The sequence below is a fragment of the Drosophila teissieri genome, chromosome 2L (genome assembly GCF_016746235.2).
Source record: "Drosophila teissieri strain GT53w chromosome 2L, Prin_Dtei_1.1, whole genome shotgun sequence".
In the NCBI taxonomy this organism is placed as follows: Eukaryota; Metazoa; Arthropoda; class Insecta; order Diptera; family Drosophilidae; genus Drosophila; species Drosophila teissieri.
The window spans coordinates 18,595,257-18,610,590 of record NC_053029.1 but is presented as its reverse complement, the minus strand read 5'-3'; the positions used below and the strand labels follow the sequence as shown (position 1 = coordinate 18,610,590).

General features: G+C 44.6%; 2 protein-coding genes and 1 long non-coding RNA gene across 3 annotated transcripts; all 3 read left to right on the top strand.

The window, feature by feature from the left end:
* On the top strand, positions 1 to 1,056 carry LOC122626156. The gene is made up of 3 exons (XR_006326689.1): positions 1 to 122; positions 222 to 406; positions 462 to 1,056. It is a non-coding gene; the product is annotated as an uncharacterized LOC122626156 (long non-coding RNA).
* A 9,591-nt stretch (positions 1,057 to 10,647) lies between these two features.
* LOC122626561 (odorant receptor 45b) lies at positions 10,648 to 12,124 on the top strand. Its single transcript, XM_043806870.1, has 6 exons — positions 10,648 to 11,171; positions 11,229 to 11,416; positions 11,473 to 11,648; positions 11,712 to 11,810; positions 11,865 to 12,017; positions 12,074 to 12,124. Exons 1-6 carry the CDS (start codon positions 10,648 to 10,650, stop codon positions 12,122 to 12,124), a joined length of 1,191 nt encoding a protein of 396 aa, XP_043662805.1.
* Positions 12,125 to 12,657: 533 nt separating this feature from the next.
* LOC122618578 (membrane-bound alkaline phosphatase) lies at positions 12,658 to 15,050 on the top strand. The gene is made up of 3 exons (XM_043795122.1): positions 12,658 to 12,814; positions 13,426 to 14,582; positions 14,651 to 15,050. Exons 1-3 carry the CDS (start codon positions 12,745 to 12,747, stop codon positions 14,969 to 14,971), a joined length of 1,548 nt encoding a protein of 515 aa, XP_043651057.1. The 5' UTR covers positions 12,658 to 12,744; the 3' UTR covers positions 14,972 to 15,050.
* Positions 15,051 to 15,334: the final 284 nt, after the last annotated feature.

Here is a 15,334-nt window from a genome sequence, read left to right as displayed (position 1 = left end):
TATAACACATTAAGTCACCTTATAGTTGTCAGTTTCGAATATTTTTAGATTTTTAGATGCCTTAAAAGGCTGCAAGATAAAATAGGTTAGCGACTTTTCCAATGACATGTGTACTTGCCACAGTAAGTGAAACGAACTGATTGCATTCATTGTAATGAAAACTCCAAAAACTCGCTCAATCAAGCCATTGCTATAAGATCTACATATTGTATCTTTTACAGGAACGTACAATGTACGTACACAAATAGGGAAAAGCCACCAAACTGGTTCCAGTCCAAAATAACCTCCCCTGGCATTGCAATTGTATTCGGGGAAAATAAAAATGTACAAAGGAAACGGAAGCCCCTTGATAAGACGCAATTTCTTGTCAAGTTATCATTCTAATGAAAAATTCCTTGGCCGTCAGGTAAGAACAAGAAACAAAGAGGCATTTTCAGTCCCTATATGTTCCACTTATGCAGGCCGAATCGCTTCTCAAAAGGGAACTGCAAAAGAATGTGGAAACATGCGCAGTACCGCCCGACTTTCCAGGGAGGGTTTGAGGTTTTGAGGCGGGAAAAAAGCCCAGGGGTGACTAGATTTTCTCAAAAAGGAAAGCGGTTGCAACGGCCATTGTTTCGGAGAAGTACCAAAACAGCGAGCTGCGCCTTATCGCGCAAAATTCAGCCTGCAGCTCATTCAAGGCAGTAAATCCCCCTGCATCCACCAGTGGCGTAATGGCCTAATCATTTCAAAGGCGGAAACGCCAGAACTTCTATCGCCTGGAAGTGACCAAGTCTTCGCTTTCCCTATCAACTGCGCAGCAGCTGACCAAGATTTTCCGCCTTTTGTGCGCAATTCCCAGTCCCCCTTCTTCAGATCTCTGCCATTGAGCGTCCCACGTCGAGCTTTGTGCGCCAAATGGGGCTTGTCGAGGTCTGAGACTCTGTCGCAGACATCTTGGTGGCCCCGCGAGCAGCGAAATCGAAGTCGACGTCGTGCCTCGGTGACCTACACACTGGCACACCCCCAAAGGCCCCAAAAACACTCCCCCCCTCCAAACACACACACACATACCTCCCACAAAGTACATGAAAAAGCTTATACAGAACTTAACTTTATGTACACTTTTATGGCCATGTGCAGGGGCTTTTGTGGGGTCCGTGTTACGCATATAGAAACGATAGGTTTTTGGCCGAACAGAATGCGAGTTGGAGTCCGATGGGGCATTCGCCAATCTTGATCCGCTGGCATTAGACGCGTTGCTCACGCGGAGGCGAGTGTATGGGTGTGTGGCGCGCGATTTCGCTTATCAGTTGGCTGATAAACCAGTTCCTGGACAATCTGGACCAAGTAAGTATCGAACGACAGTCGGCAGTCGGCAGTCTCTATTCCGAAACATCTGACCCTGTATTGGCGATTCGGTGCCAACATCGATGCCAAGTGCGTTCTATATGGCTACCGTTCAGCATCTTAATTGATAGTCGGAGCTGTAGTGCCTTAAAACATCTGCGGTTCTATGTTTCAAGTGGGAAATTCGTTCAACGGACTTTTTAGTGCAGAAAAAGTACAACAAATATTTTCAAAAAAAGGTCCAAAGAAAGTTCTGCCCTATTACTCGTACCTGGTTACTATTGAATGTATGGATCTGGCACTGGTTCGTTTTCTACAACAAATAAGAAATAGCTATGGAATGTCGACCCCATGGTGTAGGCATATTGATAACAGCGCTGGCATTACGTCCATCGACATCGCCTCACACCCCGAACAAATAGCATTTGTTTAAATGTTTAAAGTCCAACTTTGGACCAGATGCCCATGTGTCGGGACAGCTACATACCATTAGTATTAATAGCTATTGGCAAGCGGCAGACCTGCACGATAGTTGCATAAAATTACAGAACTCAGCGAATACGGCTGAGAAGCTGCATTATTCGACATCGATTTTTCTAGCTGTTCTCGGCGACGGACTCTCTAATTAGTCATTAATACGTGTGGGTTGCTCAAGGTGTACGGCTTTTCGTTCCCAGTCCCCAGCTGATGGATTAGAATTTAAAGTTCAAAAGCTCGGTCCACAAGGCTGTAGCTCGCCTACAATTTAAAATCTGGTCTTGCTGTGGGGCTAGAGAAACCTGTTTCAAGACGGCTACCCAGCCAGTCCACTGAAAGTGCTCCAAACAGCGTCGTGTTCTTCAAATCTTCTTGCGTTGTGCACTGAGGTCCTAAGAGCAAATCAAGCATATGGTACTACCATAATCCCTTCATTCAATGAATGTGGCAAACTATGCTAAACGTGAAAAAGGTGGTTTTATAGAAGGGAACTTCAGGGATTTATCTATGTACATATGCATGTATGTTGTTATTATTTGATTGTAATGGAAAAAGACAGATTTTGTTGTAAACAAATAGTAAACGAATTTTATAGTAAATATTTGATAAACAAAATTACTCAGCTTACTGCCTATATATATGTATTTTTTAATGATAACGTTGAAATAGTATAAGGTTTTTACGAACAATAAGATTACATACTGTATGTATGTATCTACAAATGTATGTATACGCATACATATGTATGTATGCTTGTACATATGTATTCAAGTAAGATTCTCGAGCTTTTTTATAATTTGAAAATAATGTTTTTTAAGGTGCAATGCGTGTCCCGCGTAATTGAAAGACATTCTGCGGAGAATTGAGGGGAAGAACCAAAAGATTCGTGCCTGGAGCGTATTAACTTTTAACCCAAAAAAAGACAAGAGATTTTCTGGTCTTTTTCGGTTTCTGTTTTGCGGTTAAGTAAACGTAAACAGAGACGAAAATTAAAAGAAATCATATGCAACGCACGTATGCAGAGCGAGCGGGATGGCAATAGCTCTCTGACAGCTTTCTTTTGCGTTTCTCGTTTTCTTTCCGTGCGGCTCTTAATTTTTGAGCATAAAAACATAAAACGCAAAAGGCAGCGGCAATTGTGGCGTCATCGCCCAAAATTTGTTTCGCTTTCGAACTGGTTTGTGTTTTTTGTTTTCCGTTTTATTTAATTTTGATGTCGTCATCGCGAAGATCCCAAAAATTGCATCAACATCCGCCCACTTCCAAGCCCGCCCCCTTAGCTCCCGTTGCCTGGCAACCGAAAATGTAGAATTGGAAGCAGAAACAAACACAGCGGTGCAGCTGCAGCTTTGCGTGCCAAGTGGAAAATGGAAGAACAAGTAAAAGAGGAGGGCGAGAAAGAAGAAGCAGATTAATGTAGCAAGAGAGAGGCGAGGCACGATTAGGAAGAGATTCGCGCGCTAATAACCCAGTTTTCAGTTTTCCGTTTCTAGTTGGCAAGTAGCACACAAGGAAATATCTGTGTACATATATGTGTGTGTATGTATGTGTGTGTATGTATGTGTGCAGTGGAAAAACTGGTATATGCATGCATACTTACATATGTACTCAGTACATAGCAAGTGATGACACACTTTTACACACATGTTTTGCCAAGAATAAGTGTGTGCCTTACAACTAATCAAACTAACCCACTTTCTTTGGCCAACATGCAGATTTCTAATTAGATTGTAGGTTTATCTTTCGTAATTTACATGGTTAGGTTGCCTTTCAATGGAAAAACAACGAGACGCGGAAAATTTCATCAAAAATGCGCCACACGGCCACAAAGCTACACTTCAATGGAAAACCAGCAACAACAAATGTGTGTCAGCGACAAAGCAGCACACACACTCGCGCACACGGACTGTCGCACATATAAAACGTTTATATACAGCACAGAAAGCTTTGTGCTGCCTCCCGCTCGCACTCGCGCGGAGTATATAGCGCTGCACTGTACTTGCGCGCAACTCTCCACAACGTCGACGTCGACGCCAACTCTCCACTATCGCGTTTGGAAGCGATTTTGGCTCGCGTTTTTCCGTTCTGCGTTTCATTCGTCGTCGAACGGCGAACAGTGCGGTTGGTTCAGCGCTTGCAGTTAGGAATACAAAATACAAAGTACAAATCGCAGAGTATAAACCAGTATAAAAAAAAAAATAAAACCCTGCATGGGAAAACCCCAAGAAGAGCGCTACTGGTGGAGAGAGAGAGCGCGTCCTACGCTGTTGCTAACGTCGAAAATAGTCGCGGCGGTCCAATTGGTGGTGGTTTTCCCAGTGAACTTTGCCTGCAGAGCCATAAATCAAAAACAACTTAAGAAAACAGGCAATTTAATTTACAAAAAAAAATTTAAATGTATAATCAAACCTCGGATTACGTAAAGAGCAGGAGTTTGAAGGAGAACAAAACTAAAAGAGGGAGATGGCAGCAGGAACTGGATGACACATTTCTTTTGCCGAATCAATTACGCAACTTGCAAATGGCGCTGCCTGCTGTCGCTGTCTCTTTCGCTCGCGTGTTTCTAAGGCCTCGTAATTGTGTGCTTTTCATTATCGGAAGACAAACGGCAAGTCGGAAAAAATTCACACAAGCACACGTACATATTTTTTCACCCAAATCCAAAGAGGAGAGAGCGAAAAAGCTCCGGCGACGTCATATTTTTATGGAACAAACACTCGCTTATACATGCCTACGCACGCGTGAATTCTAACGAAACGCTTTCGGTTCGTTCAGCTTGGCTTTCGTCAAGTCTGTTGCCTTGGTTTCGCTTCGTGTTTCGTCAACTCGCGTCATTTGCAGCTGCACAGCCACCAAAGTTGGCCGCGTTTTTACCGCGGTTTTCGCTTCTCCTTCGCGCCAATCTAATGGAATTTTTTGCGACCGCGAGTGTTTTCAGTCAACTAACAGTGGACTAATTTATATTATTTATCAGCCAACAACAACGTAACGTACTGCAACCTATGTGGGAGCGAGACGGGGACTCACTGTGCTTATTAAATAGTCAGTCTTTTTCTCTCTCCTATACAAATTGCGGGCGTATCATCATGGCACGACTAAACCTATAGTTTTTGTGACGTATTATTAAGCAGATATATTTGTAATTGAAATGAATAAATGCCCTCTATATTTCCAGCAACAGCCATTCAACCGAATCCGTTTGTCTCTTTCCATTGTGTTCTCTTCTCTGCTTTCCTCTCCAATCGCTATATTACACGTTTTATGTTTTATCATTTCACACACACAACCACACCAACCATCCACGAATAATCACACGCACACAAAGTTTTGGATGTATGAGCGCAAAGCTAACGGGTGGGAGGGTGAGGGCGCGCCAAGAACCGTTACGACAGCGCGTGCTTGTTGTTGGTCTTTTGCTGTTGCCAAGAGTGAATGATATATTATTGTTGTATGGCAGCAAATGAAACTGTACAATGAGCGACAATGGGCAAGGAAGAGGAGGCGGAGAAGCATAGAGAAAGACAGAGGGGGAGATACGAACTACACAAAAGCGAAACTTACGTAAACACGCATGTCTACGCATGACTGTGTGTGTGTGTGCGCTTGTATGTTGTTTCTAGTTATTCGAAAAGGAGAAGTAGAAAATCGAGTTTCTATCGATGGAATGATTCATATTTCGTAGCATGAGTCGCTCAGACTAATAAACAATCTCCATTTGTCATGCGACTTTTGCAGGCACTTATTTTTCCCAATAATTAGGCCATATGACTAAGAAATGCAATTGCTGATGATGCAATTTTCGCCGTCGCTGAAATTATTTCGCAAAAAATTTTATAAATTGTATTTTCAGGTGGCCATTACACGAATCATTCGCTTGGAAAAAAATAAATGTGCATACATATACATATATGAAATGGCATGTTAACAACTCGATTAGAGATATTATATTTGCACAGAATACACAATGTTCGAGTTAATTGCGTTTGGACCTTGGAAATTCACACAATTACTATTGCTATTCGCAATGTATAATTTATTTTTTGCATTCGAAACTTTGACTTTGCAGTCCGGAGTCGAGCCGCTCTATCTCTCTCTAACGCCTGCAGCAGCTGACCTTGAGAACGAGACAAAGCAAAGCCGACTGGCAAACAAAGCGGTGAGAAAGAGACAGGCAAACAGACATACCTATAACTACAGTGCGACTACTATAACCCGATACTCGATAGTTCCACTAAACCACTAGTTACTAATAGCGAAGATTAGAACATTAGAACGATTAGTTCTATCCAATTGTCAATTAACAATAATGATAACTAAAGGTCCGTAATAGTAACTATACTTAGTAGTTAGATAAAGTAGCAAACACAATTAACGGAAGTTCTAGTTCAAGTAGAGTTATTTTTAGTTGTCAAATGAATTGAATAGGGTTTCCTTTTTTAAGAAATAAGACATCGCACTAGAACGGAAACGCAACATAAAGTAGCAACTCACAAGTGATATAAGCATTTTAGTAAATTCTGGTTTTGGAAGTCGTACTGTAGTATATGCCCATACTTGTTACTCATAAGCAGCAACACACCCAACCCCCAACCCCCGAACCGAACCCCTTCTTTAAGCACCCATCCGGGTAGATTCCACATCAGTTGCTAAGTTGAAATGACGCCATCTTGCATTTGACGATCTTCAAAGCTAGTTTTACAATAAACCAATAGAACTGAACTAGCTAATGCCCGTCCCACTCTTGATCTTTGCTCGGTGTGTAATTATAACCCAATCCACAATCCAGTCCTTCAGCTGCCCCTTGCAACTTTTCGGTGCGGCTTCCACTCACATCGGCGACTCACATCTTGGCATTTAATAAGAAGTTGGCCTTGAAGGCAGCCAGTTTCAAATTTCTGAGTTCTGAGTTCTGAGTTCTGTGCTTCTAAGCCGCACTTCGGCCCGAGAATACAACACTTTTGCCGAGTGTGTGTGATTAATGGGGATTCTTGCGGTTGGAGCAGCCTGCCTTCGCTTTGAATTAGACTTTGGCTCCAGTGAAGCTTTGAGCTTTACCCTTCGCTTCGGATGCAGAAAGGGGCCAAGTGAAGTTTCCCAAGAAAATTCAGCCTGAAACCATTATTTGCAGTTAACGTTGTTATATCTAAAAACTTATCAGAGAAACAGAGATGCTGGTGATGCCCATATAATGCAAATCATTATTTCCTTTCGGATAGGAAAGTTTATGTTTTAACAACTACCATCTGGATGCTTAGTATTTGGCTGATAAAACGTTTTTGTTTATAAGTCAAAAGCATGGTTTGTGTAAGATTGGTCATTTATCTGGCCCTTTCATTCATTACATTCTTCCATTAAACGGGCCTTAATTAATGCCGAATTGGTTCCACCACCACTCCACCCCGTGCCCCATTTGCAGCCTTGTAATGCGGAGCATGTTGATGTCAGCACATTTGTCGCCCCGAATTAGCGGAAATGAACACTCATGTTTCGGGCTGTAATGTGGCCAAACTGAAGTCCACCGATCCACCATCGATCCACCAACGATCCGCGCTAATTGTCATTAATGAGCGGCGTTCGTTTGCCTGGGAAAAAAGGAAGAGTGGGGGGAGGAGTGCCTGTCGGTCAGCTGACAACTACATTCGGTCGGTAATTATCCGCTGCACTTTTGGCGCGGGGAAAACGCAGCGCCTTGAGATCTCACTTCTGGCTAAGTTAGCCCCAAGCCGCAGACCTCAACCCTCCCAGAACCAGATAGTACCACCCCCTCATCCACTCAACCACTCAACCACATGACATGCGAAGCGGTTCCAATTTATCGTACTGAGAACGCTCGGCAGTCATTGGAAAAGCGATTCAACAAAATTTAAAACAATTTAGCTTATGTCACGTCTGCTCACAGCCGAAAGGGGGGAAACTCGGGGGCAGAACGAAGAGTTTCAAGCGCTTAGAACAAAGCGCCACAAATTGTATTGTGTCACGCTCGATCTGCGGCCATGCGAACGGAGATATGAACCCCTCATATTCATGTGTACATTTGCTAGGTTGTAATAGTACATACATATGTACATATACATATCTGTATATGCGAGCACTCATAGTACATAGATGTGACTCGGCCACATAGTCATGTACATGCTATTTATACGTTTATTCATTTAGTTGGCCTGTTTTAATTATAATTAACGCCGCTTTGCAAATTAACCAGCGGAAAACGAAGCATCTGATCTGACGTACTGTCGGCTACCCCAAGGGAAACTAGCTGGCTCGGATTAGTGCAGAACATCTGAAAGTATCGGGAGGTAATGCTTCCATTCAGATAAAAATCATTTGGGTTAACTGCTTCTGGCGTGTCCATGTGATCACGCACACCCAACTGGAATGCCATGTCAAAACATTATAAAACTAAAGCGAAAGCTTCGCTTTGTCTATCTAGATTATAGGGCAGTGGGTTCGTTCTCAGAAATCTGGTTCCACCGTCTCCTGAATAGTAACTATGAGTTGATCCTAACCTTTGTATTATTTAATTTAGTTGCCAATCCAATACTTTGTGTTAGCCTTATTGAAGTTATGTAATATTCGATTTTTTGTTAGGAGGGATCACAGCTATTGAAAATCATATCTAGATTACCTTTCAACTTATTTAAGGCTGTTATTTAGGCTGTTATTACTGTCCCAACCGATTGTCAACCGTGAATGAGTTTATGCCACTCGGATGACGTGCTGAAAGCCTCTGAACAGGTTGTCAATCAGGTTGTCGCACATGAAACCCGAGCGGCGCCTTAATAATTGATCCCGCCTGCAGCTGGATGCGATGATGATGGCAGTTGAGTGGGTCGGATGAGATGGGGTGCTACACAGGGAGAAAGCTTAGATTATGATTAGGTTACTTTAACTGGACAAATTCTTTTGGGTAGAACGGAGAGAGGGGAAGGAAGTGAATTATCTGCTTCGCATCACTCACTTATCAAAAATATATATAGTTTACTACATCACCTTTATTCTCGGTGTCTATGACGGGATGTGATGAGGGGTTGGGGTTGGGGGCTGAAGACTGGGGACTGGGGGCTGGGCCGTGGAATATGGTGTCCAATGGATGGTGGTGCTGACAGGCACCGAATCCAGTGAATACGGCGACTCCAGCGACGCCAACTCCAACTGGGCCATGACGTGAGGCGACGCATCAGAGCGGAGCCCAAAGGAAGCGTGTGAAATCCCATTTGGCTAATGGCCAACGGCGTCAGCAGGAAAATCAACCTGTTTCGAAGTGCCCACCCGCCCTCGCCGCCCCTTTGAAACTAGGAAAACTCGCTTCCAATTTCCACAGCGACACAAGGCGAATGTGGGCCAACCAGCGTGTCTTCTGTGTTGGTGGGAAAACGGGTTTTTCATTCGGGTTCTGCAACTGTTTTTTGGCGACTCGCTGACACGCTGGCCTCCTTTTTCCTCGCTTCCAGCACTGGCACTCCTAGCTTTTCCACTTGCTGTGCTGTGCTTGTGATGATTTTCCTCATTTTCCTGTAGCAGGATCTGGCTTAGGGGCGAAATGAGGGGAAAACGTAATGAGATGGGGCCCTTCCAGTCAAGATTTCCAAGGAGATGGCCGGGTGGCTCAGCACGGTGTCGGGGTCACCTTTGTTGCCGTTTTTTCGGGGGTGGTTAACCATAAAACGAGGCGCCGAAATTCTGCGGCTTGGGCTCTCGGTGGGTGGTGCGATGATATCAGCCTTAGGGTGGATGTTTTTCCGCTCGGAGAACGAAGCTCTAAGACCAAACCCACCCTCAGTCCGCATAATCATAATCAAGAGTGCCCTACTGGAACTGGAAATCAATACCGTAGCAGAATGCAGCATTGCTCATACGCAATGTGAACCGCGCACAGAACTTGGGACTGAATCAAAAGTGATTCACCTCATAGGGCCAAAGCCAGCAAACGTTGCATGCATCAACATAAATCTGTGTGCGGCGAATCCCATGCAAATCCGGGAAGGGAATCGCCTGACCCACATCTCCTGCTGATTTGAAATTCGAATTCGTCGCGGGTTCATCGGCACTCCGGCAATCTTCCCACAACAAGCCAAAAGACAGCAAAAAGGCCAAACACAAATTTATGCTCGGAACCCACAACAAAAGGAGCTCATATTTATGGATGCTGGTTTGGCTGGGCGCAGGCCAAGAAGTGCTTTAAAATGCCTGACGAATATCTTCTCCCTTAATCGAGCATATGTAATATTCGCTTTCCCTAAGAACAAGTACAAGTATATAGTATAAACGATAGTAAAGCGATTTTATTCATTCTTAAGAAACAAAACATTTATGCAAACTTTTATTTATCAAATATTATTGTATATACTTGAAGTGATTCCTTTGCTAATTTAGTTCCATTTGTATACCCTTGCAGAGGTTTTTTGGATTTCTGTCAGAAGTTTGCAACGCAGAGAAGAAGTCATTTGAGGCCACATAAAGTTAATATATTCGATATTTCTGAACGCAAAGTACTCTAGTTTGGTATACACCAGCTTTTGTTTTAATATATAACTACTGGATGGGTTCATAAAGTTCGGATTGTCGAAACAAGCTTTCTTCCTTCTTATATATCAAATGTATCTCAAGAATACCCACGGGAACATTTTCATTTTTAATTATAAGGGCTGGCTCATTACCATAATAACATGTCCTGACCGTCAGGGATCATCGCCCACTCAAATAGGTCCTGCCAGTAATCCCGTCATTAAACACGGCCAGGTGTCGTTTGTTCTGGCTGCAAAACAGTAATTAAACCATTAGGAGGTATTCTTGGGAGCACTATATAAGCTAAGGGTTCTGTAAGCGGGTAAAATCATGTATCCGCGATTTCTAGGCCGTAACTATCCACTGGCAAAGCATTTGTTCTTTGTCACAAGATACTCTTTTGGCCTGCTGGGCCTGAGATTTGCCAAAGAGCAATCGTGGCTTCACCTCTCATGGTTGGTGTTCAATTTCGTGAACCTGGCGCACTGCTGCCAGGCGGAATTCGTCTTCGGCTGGACTCACTTGCGCACCAGTCCCGTGGACGCCATGGATGCCTTCTGTCCGCTGGCCTGCAGTTTCACCACGCTCTTCAAGCTGGGATGGATGTGGTGGCGTCGCCAGGAAGTAGCTGATCTGATGGACCGCATCCGCTTGCTCATCGGGGAGCAGGAAAAGAAAGAGGATTCCCGGAGAAAAGGGGCTCAACGGAGTTACTATCTTATGGTCACCAGGTGCGGGATGTTGGTCTTCACCCTAGGCAGCATTACCACTGGAGCCTTCGTCCTGCGATCGCTTTGGGAAATGTGGGTGCGGCGGTATCAGGAGTTCAAATTCGATATGCCTTTTCGCATGCTGTGTGTGATGTTTTATGTATGTCAGTGAAGACCCATATCTGACTAGATGATCCACAGGTTCCACGACTTTGCCCATCGCATGCCCTGGTTTCCAGTTTTCTACCTCTACTCCACTTGGAGTGGTCAGGTCACTGTATACGCCTTCGTTGGAACAGATGGTTTTTTCTTTGGCTTTACCCTCTACATGGCCTTCTTGCTTCGGGCCTTAAGATACGATATTCAGGATGCCCTCAAGCCTATAAGCGGTGGGTGGTGCGCTATGTTTAGGGTAAGCAATAAATTTTGGGTATGTTCTTTATAGATCCCTCGGTGAGGGAATCCAATATCTGCTGTCAGCGATTGGAGGACATCGTGGATCGCCATAATAAAATGGAGAAGATTGTCGAGGAATTTTCCGGAATCATGGCTGCTCCCACTTTCGTTCACTTTGTATCAGCCAGCCTAGTAATAGCCACCAGCGTCATTGATATTCTATTGGTAATAACCGTCATTTCAGTGTTCAGTGTTATGCGCACTACCTCAAACAAATCATTCCTTTAGTATTCCGGCTATAACATCATCCGCTACGTGGTGTACACCTTCACGGTTTCCTCGGCGATATTTCTCTATTGCTATGGAGGCACAGAAATGTCAACTGAGGTGGGTGAGGCCGAGTCCCTTGAGTGACCTGTGATATTCCTCTTTCGTTTCTAGAGCCTTTCCTTGGGAGAAGCTGCCTACAGTAGTGCCTGGTATACTTGGGATCGGGAGACCCGCAGGAGGGTATACCTCATTATCCTGCGAGCTCAACGACCCATGACAGTAAGGGTGCCTTTTTTTGCACCTTCGTTACCAGTCTTCACATCGGTGGGTTGCAATCTGTATTGCACTGAGTGCACTCATTAACCAAAACCTTGTTTTAGGTCATCAAGTTTACAGGTTCCATTGTGGCTCTGGCTAAGACTATATTGTGAAAAGAATGCTGAATTAAAAAACCAACATGCACTTCAGTTCAATGGCTACTCTTTGTATTTGTTTGTGGTTGCAGCCTAGCCCGAAAGTATGCAATTCACACAACACAAGAACAATTGTACAGACTCAAAGTCAATTACTTGCCGGGGTCAAGGGTTCAAAGGTGCGATTAAGGCGCTTGAGGTGAAGTTTAGACCAGAAAGTTTTCTAGTTGCAGTGAAGCCATTTACTTTTCGTCGTTTTACAAAGCTACTGGCATTATCAAATAACTATGTTTGAAAGTTGAGGGAAACAGGATTGCCCGGCTTCAGATTGATTACGTATCTAGGTCGTATATGCAAGTGGTTATTCAAAGCCATATAAAGCTTGGGACCAAGGCACGTGAGTGTGCTTTTGGCATCGGTTTCGGTCTGTCCTACAACTTCTGTCAATTTATTCTTGGCCAGCCATAAATGATGATTTGATTGAACCGTCTAGATTAGTTCCCTTTGATTAGATTTACTCTGATACTGAGCGATAACTGCGAGGCAGTGTCCAATTCCTCGGTCGGTCAGTCGGTTCAGTCTTTAACAAAGGTCTGACCTCCACACAAGTCACCAAGTTCACTTGGGATTACCTGAAAATGGCCAGGATATTCATTCTTGTCCTCGTCATAGCTGTCTGCCTGAACGGAAGTGCCAGCGGTCAAAGAGGTAAAGTGCTCTGATCCTGGATTTTAGAACCCTGCGATACCTCAAAAGTATTTTAAAAATATTTGGAAAATGTTCGGGTATTTTGCTTAAGTTAGATTCAGTAACTAAAACTATTTGGTATACAGACTATATATAACCAAAGTAATTCAGTTCGATGTTTGAAATCCCAAAGGATTTTGTCTTTTTTCCAGCAGCTAATTTATATTAGCGGTAGTAAGTTTCAGCGTGTAGGAAGAGGTACTTTGAGATTAAGTTCTTTAGAATAACTTCTTATCGCCCATGTGTACTGGTAAGCCATGTGTAGAGATAAGACTTAATTAAACCCATTAATATATTACAGTACACCCAAACTCAATTATTTATGACCCTTATGTTTTTTGTACCAATGGCTTACCGAAAACCCCTGATTGGTAGAGTAATGAATACAGAAATGTTTATAATTTTATATTTTTGAAGTGCAATTTTTTCATAATTTTGTTGAATCAATTAGAATTTCAAAAGTATTTTTACCATTTAAGTTCCTCAATATAAAGTACTGGTGTTATGTTCAAGGAATTGCTTCCAGCAATGCTCAGCACTATTTACATAAGCTGCTTTTGTTTTCTGCTTAGACCACCCTCGAGGGCGATCCTTTGATGCCGAATCGCATCCCATCAAATATGCAGAGGAGCAGCAGACCCAGTATTGGGTGGACAAGGCCCAGGAGAAGCTATTAACGAAACTGGCCGAGGAGCAGTTCGCGACCACAAACAAGGCAAAGAACGTGATTATGTTCCTGGGCGACGGAATGTCCGTTCACACGGTCACGGCCACACGGAACCTTCTGGGCGACAGTGCGAAGCAGGTGTACTTCGAGGGATTTCCCTACACTGGCTTGTCGAAGACCTACTGCGTGAACCGCCAGGTGGCCGATTCTGCTTGCACGGCCACTGCCTATTTGGGTGGAGTGAAGGCGAACTATGGAACCATTGGCGTGAACGCCAATGTGTCCAGGTACAGTTGTGATGGTGCCGCAAACGAGGAGGATCAGGTGCTCAGCATCGCCCAGTGGGCACAGGCGGCTGGCAAGGATGCAGGGCTGGTCACTACAGCCAGGGTGACTCACGCATCACCAGCTGGCGTTTATGCCCACATCGCAGATCGCAATTGGGAGAACGACTGGGAGGTGGCCAACGGGAAGTGCGATCCCGAACAGACCATAGATATTGCCCGCCAGCTCGTAGAGCAGCCTGTGGGTCAGCAGCTGAAGGTCATCCTTGGGGGCGGGCGCAAGAATTTCATCGACACTACAGTGAACGATGAGGAGGGATATCCTGGGAAGCGTACCGACGGTCGCCACTTAATCCGCAGCTGGTTGGATCAAAAGAAGGAGGCCAATGTCTCAGCCCATTACGTCTGGAGTCGCAAGGGACTCAGTCTGGTGGATCTCGAGAACACGGACTATCTCTTGGGTCTCTTTGCCAACGACCACCTGCCGTACAACGGTGATCGGGACAGGAAACGTAGTCAGTTGGCGGATCCTTCGCTGACTGAGCTCACAGAGGCCGCCATCAAGGTTCTGAGTCGTAATGAAAAGGGATTTTTCCTCTTCGTCGAGGGTGCTCGTATCGACATGGCCCACCACGATACCTTTGCCAGGAGAGCTCTCGAGGATACCGAGGAATTTGCGAGGGCGGTCCAGAAGGCACGCGAACTTACCTCTGAGGATGACACACTAATCGTTGTGACCGCCGACCATGCTCATGTTATGTCCATTAATGGTTATCCTGTGAGTAGCTGGAGGTTTCTTTTTTTTAAACAATAGGTTTTTGACTTGTAAATTCTTTATTTCGGCAGTATCGTGACCAGGAGATCACCGGGTTGGCTCAGCTGGCAGATGACAATCTGCCCTATACGATTTTGTCCTATGCCAATGGACCTGGCTACTACTCAGGATACAATCGTGCTGAGGGACGTGCCCTTCTAAAGGAAAAGTTCGTGGCGGACACAGACTATCAGTATCCCACGCTGGCGCCCTTGGATGCCGAAACCCACGGAGGAGACGATGTGGCGGTGTACGCCTCGGGACCCTATGCCCAGTACTTCAGTGGCAACTACGAGCAGAGCAATATTCCGGCTTTGATGGCGAGAGCAGCGGGAATCGGTCCCTTTGCCTAGGATCAGCCTGCGTTTCTTGGCATAAGCAAAACTCTTTTCGCTTAAATGGAATAATTAAAATGCATCATTGCCAAACGAATCTTGCATGGGAAACAGTACCGGGTATGGGGCAAATCAAATTCCGTCTAATTGAACTGACAAGCTGTGCAATTTCCTGTGGAGCAGGGGAGCTGCCCCCCAATAAATGCCACCTGACGGCAAATTCAATTAACTAGCAATGGCAACTGGCATCTGAAAACCTGCAGGCAGCCTCAATCAGTCAGCTGCAATCACTTTGGGGCTGAGGCAATTGACCAGGTGGTTTCTGGCTAAATGAAGAGAAAATCGCGGCCAGAAAGAACGGTACGTCATCAACCCCTCCAT

Excerpts from the sequence above, each read along its gene's own strand:
- LOC122626561 (XM_043806870.1), top strand. The coding sequence starts at position 10,648 with ATGTATCCGCGATTTCTAGGCCGTAACTATCCACTGGCAAAGCATTTG. Across the intron at positions 11,172-11,228 it reads GATATGCCTTTTCGCATGCT|GTTCCACGACTTTGCCCATC; the intron begins GTGTGTGATGTT and ends GATGATCCACAG. Across the intron at positions 11,649-11,711 it reads GCGTCATTGATATTCTATTG|TATTCCGGCTATAACATCAT; the intron begins GTAATAACCGTC and ends TCATTCCTTTAG.
- LOC122618578 (XM_043795122.1), top strand. The coding sequence starts at position 12,745 with ATGGCCAGGATATTCATTCTTGTCCTCGTCATAGCTGTCTGCCTGAAC. Across the intron at positions 12,815-13,425 it reads AAGTGCCAGCGGTCAAAGAG|ACCACCCTCGAGGGCGATCC; the intron begins GTAAAGTGCTCT and ends TTTTCTGCTTAG. Across the intron at positions 14,583-14,650 it reads TGTCCATTAATGGTTATCCT|TATCGTGACCAGGAGATCAC; the intron begins GTGAGTAGCTGG and ends TTATTTCGGCAG.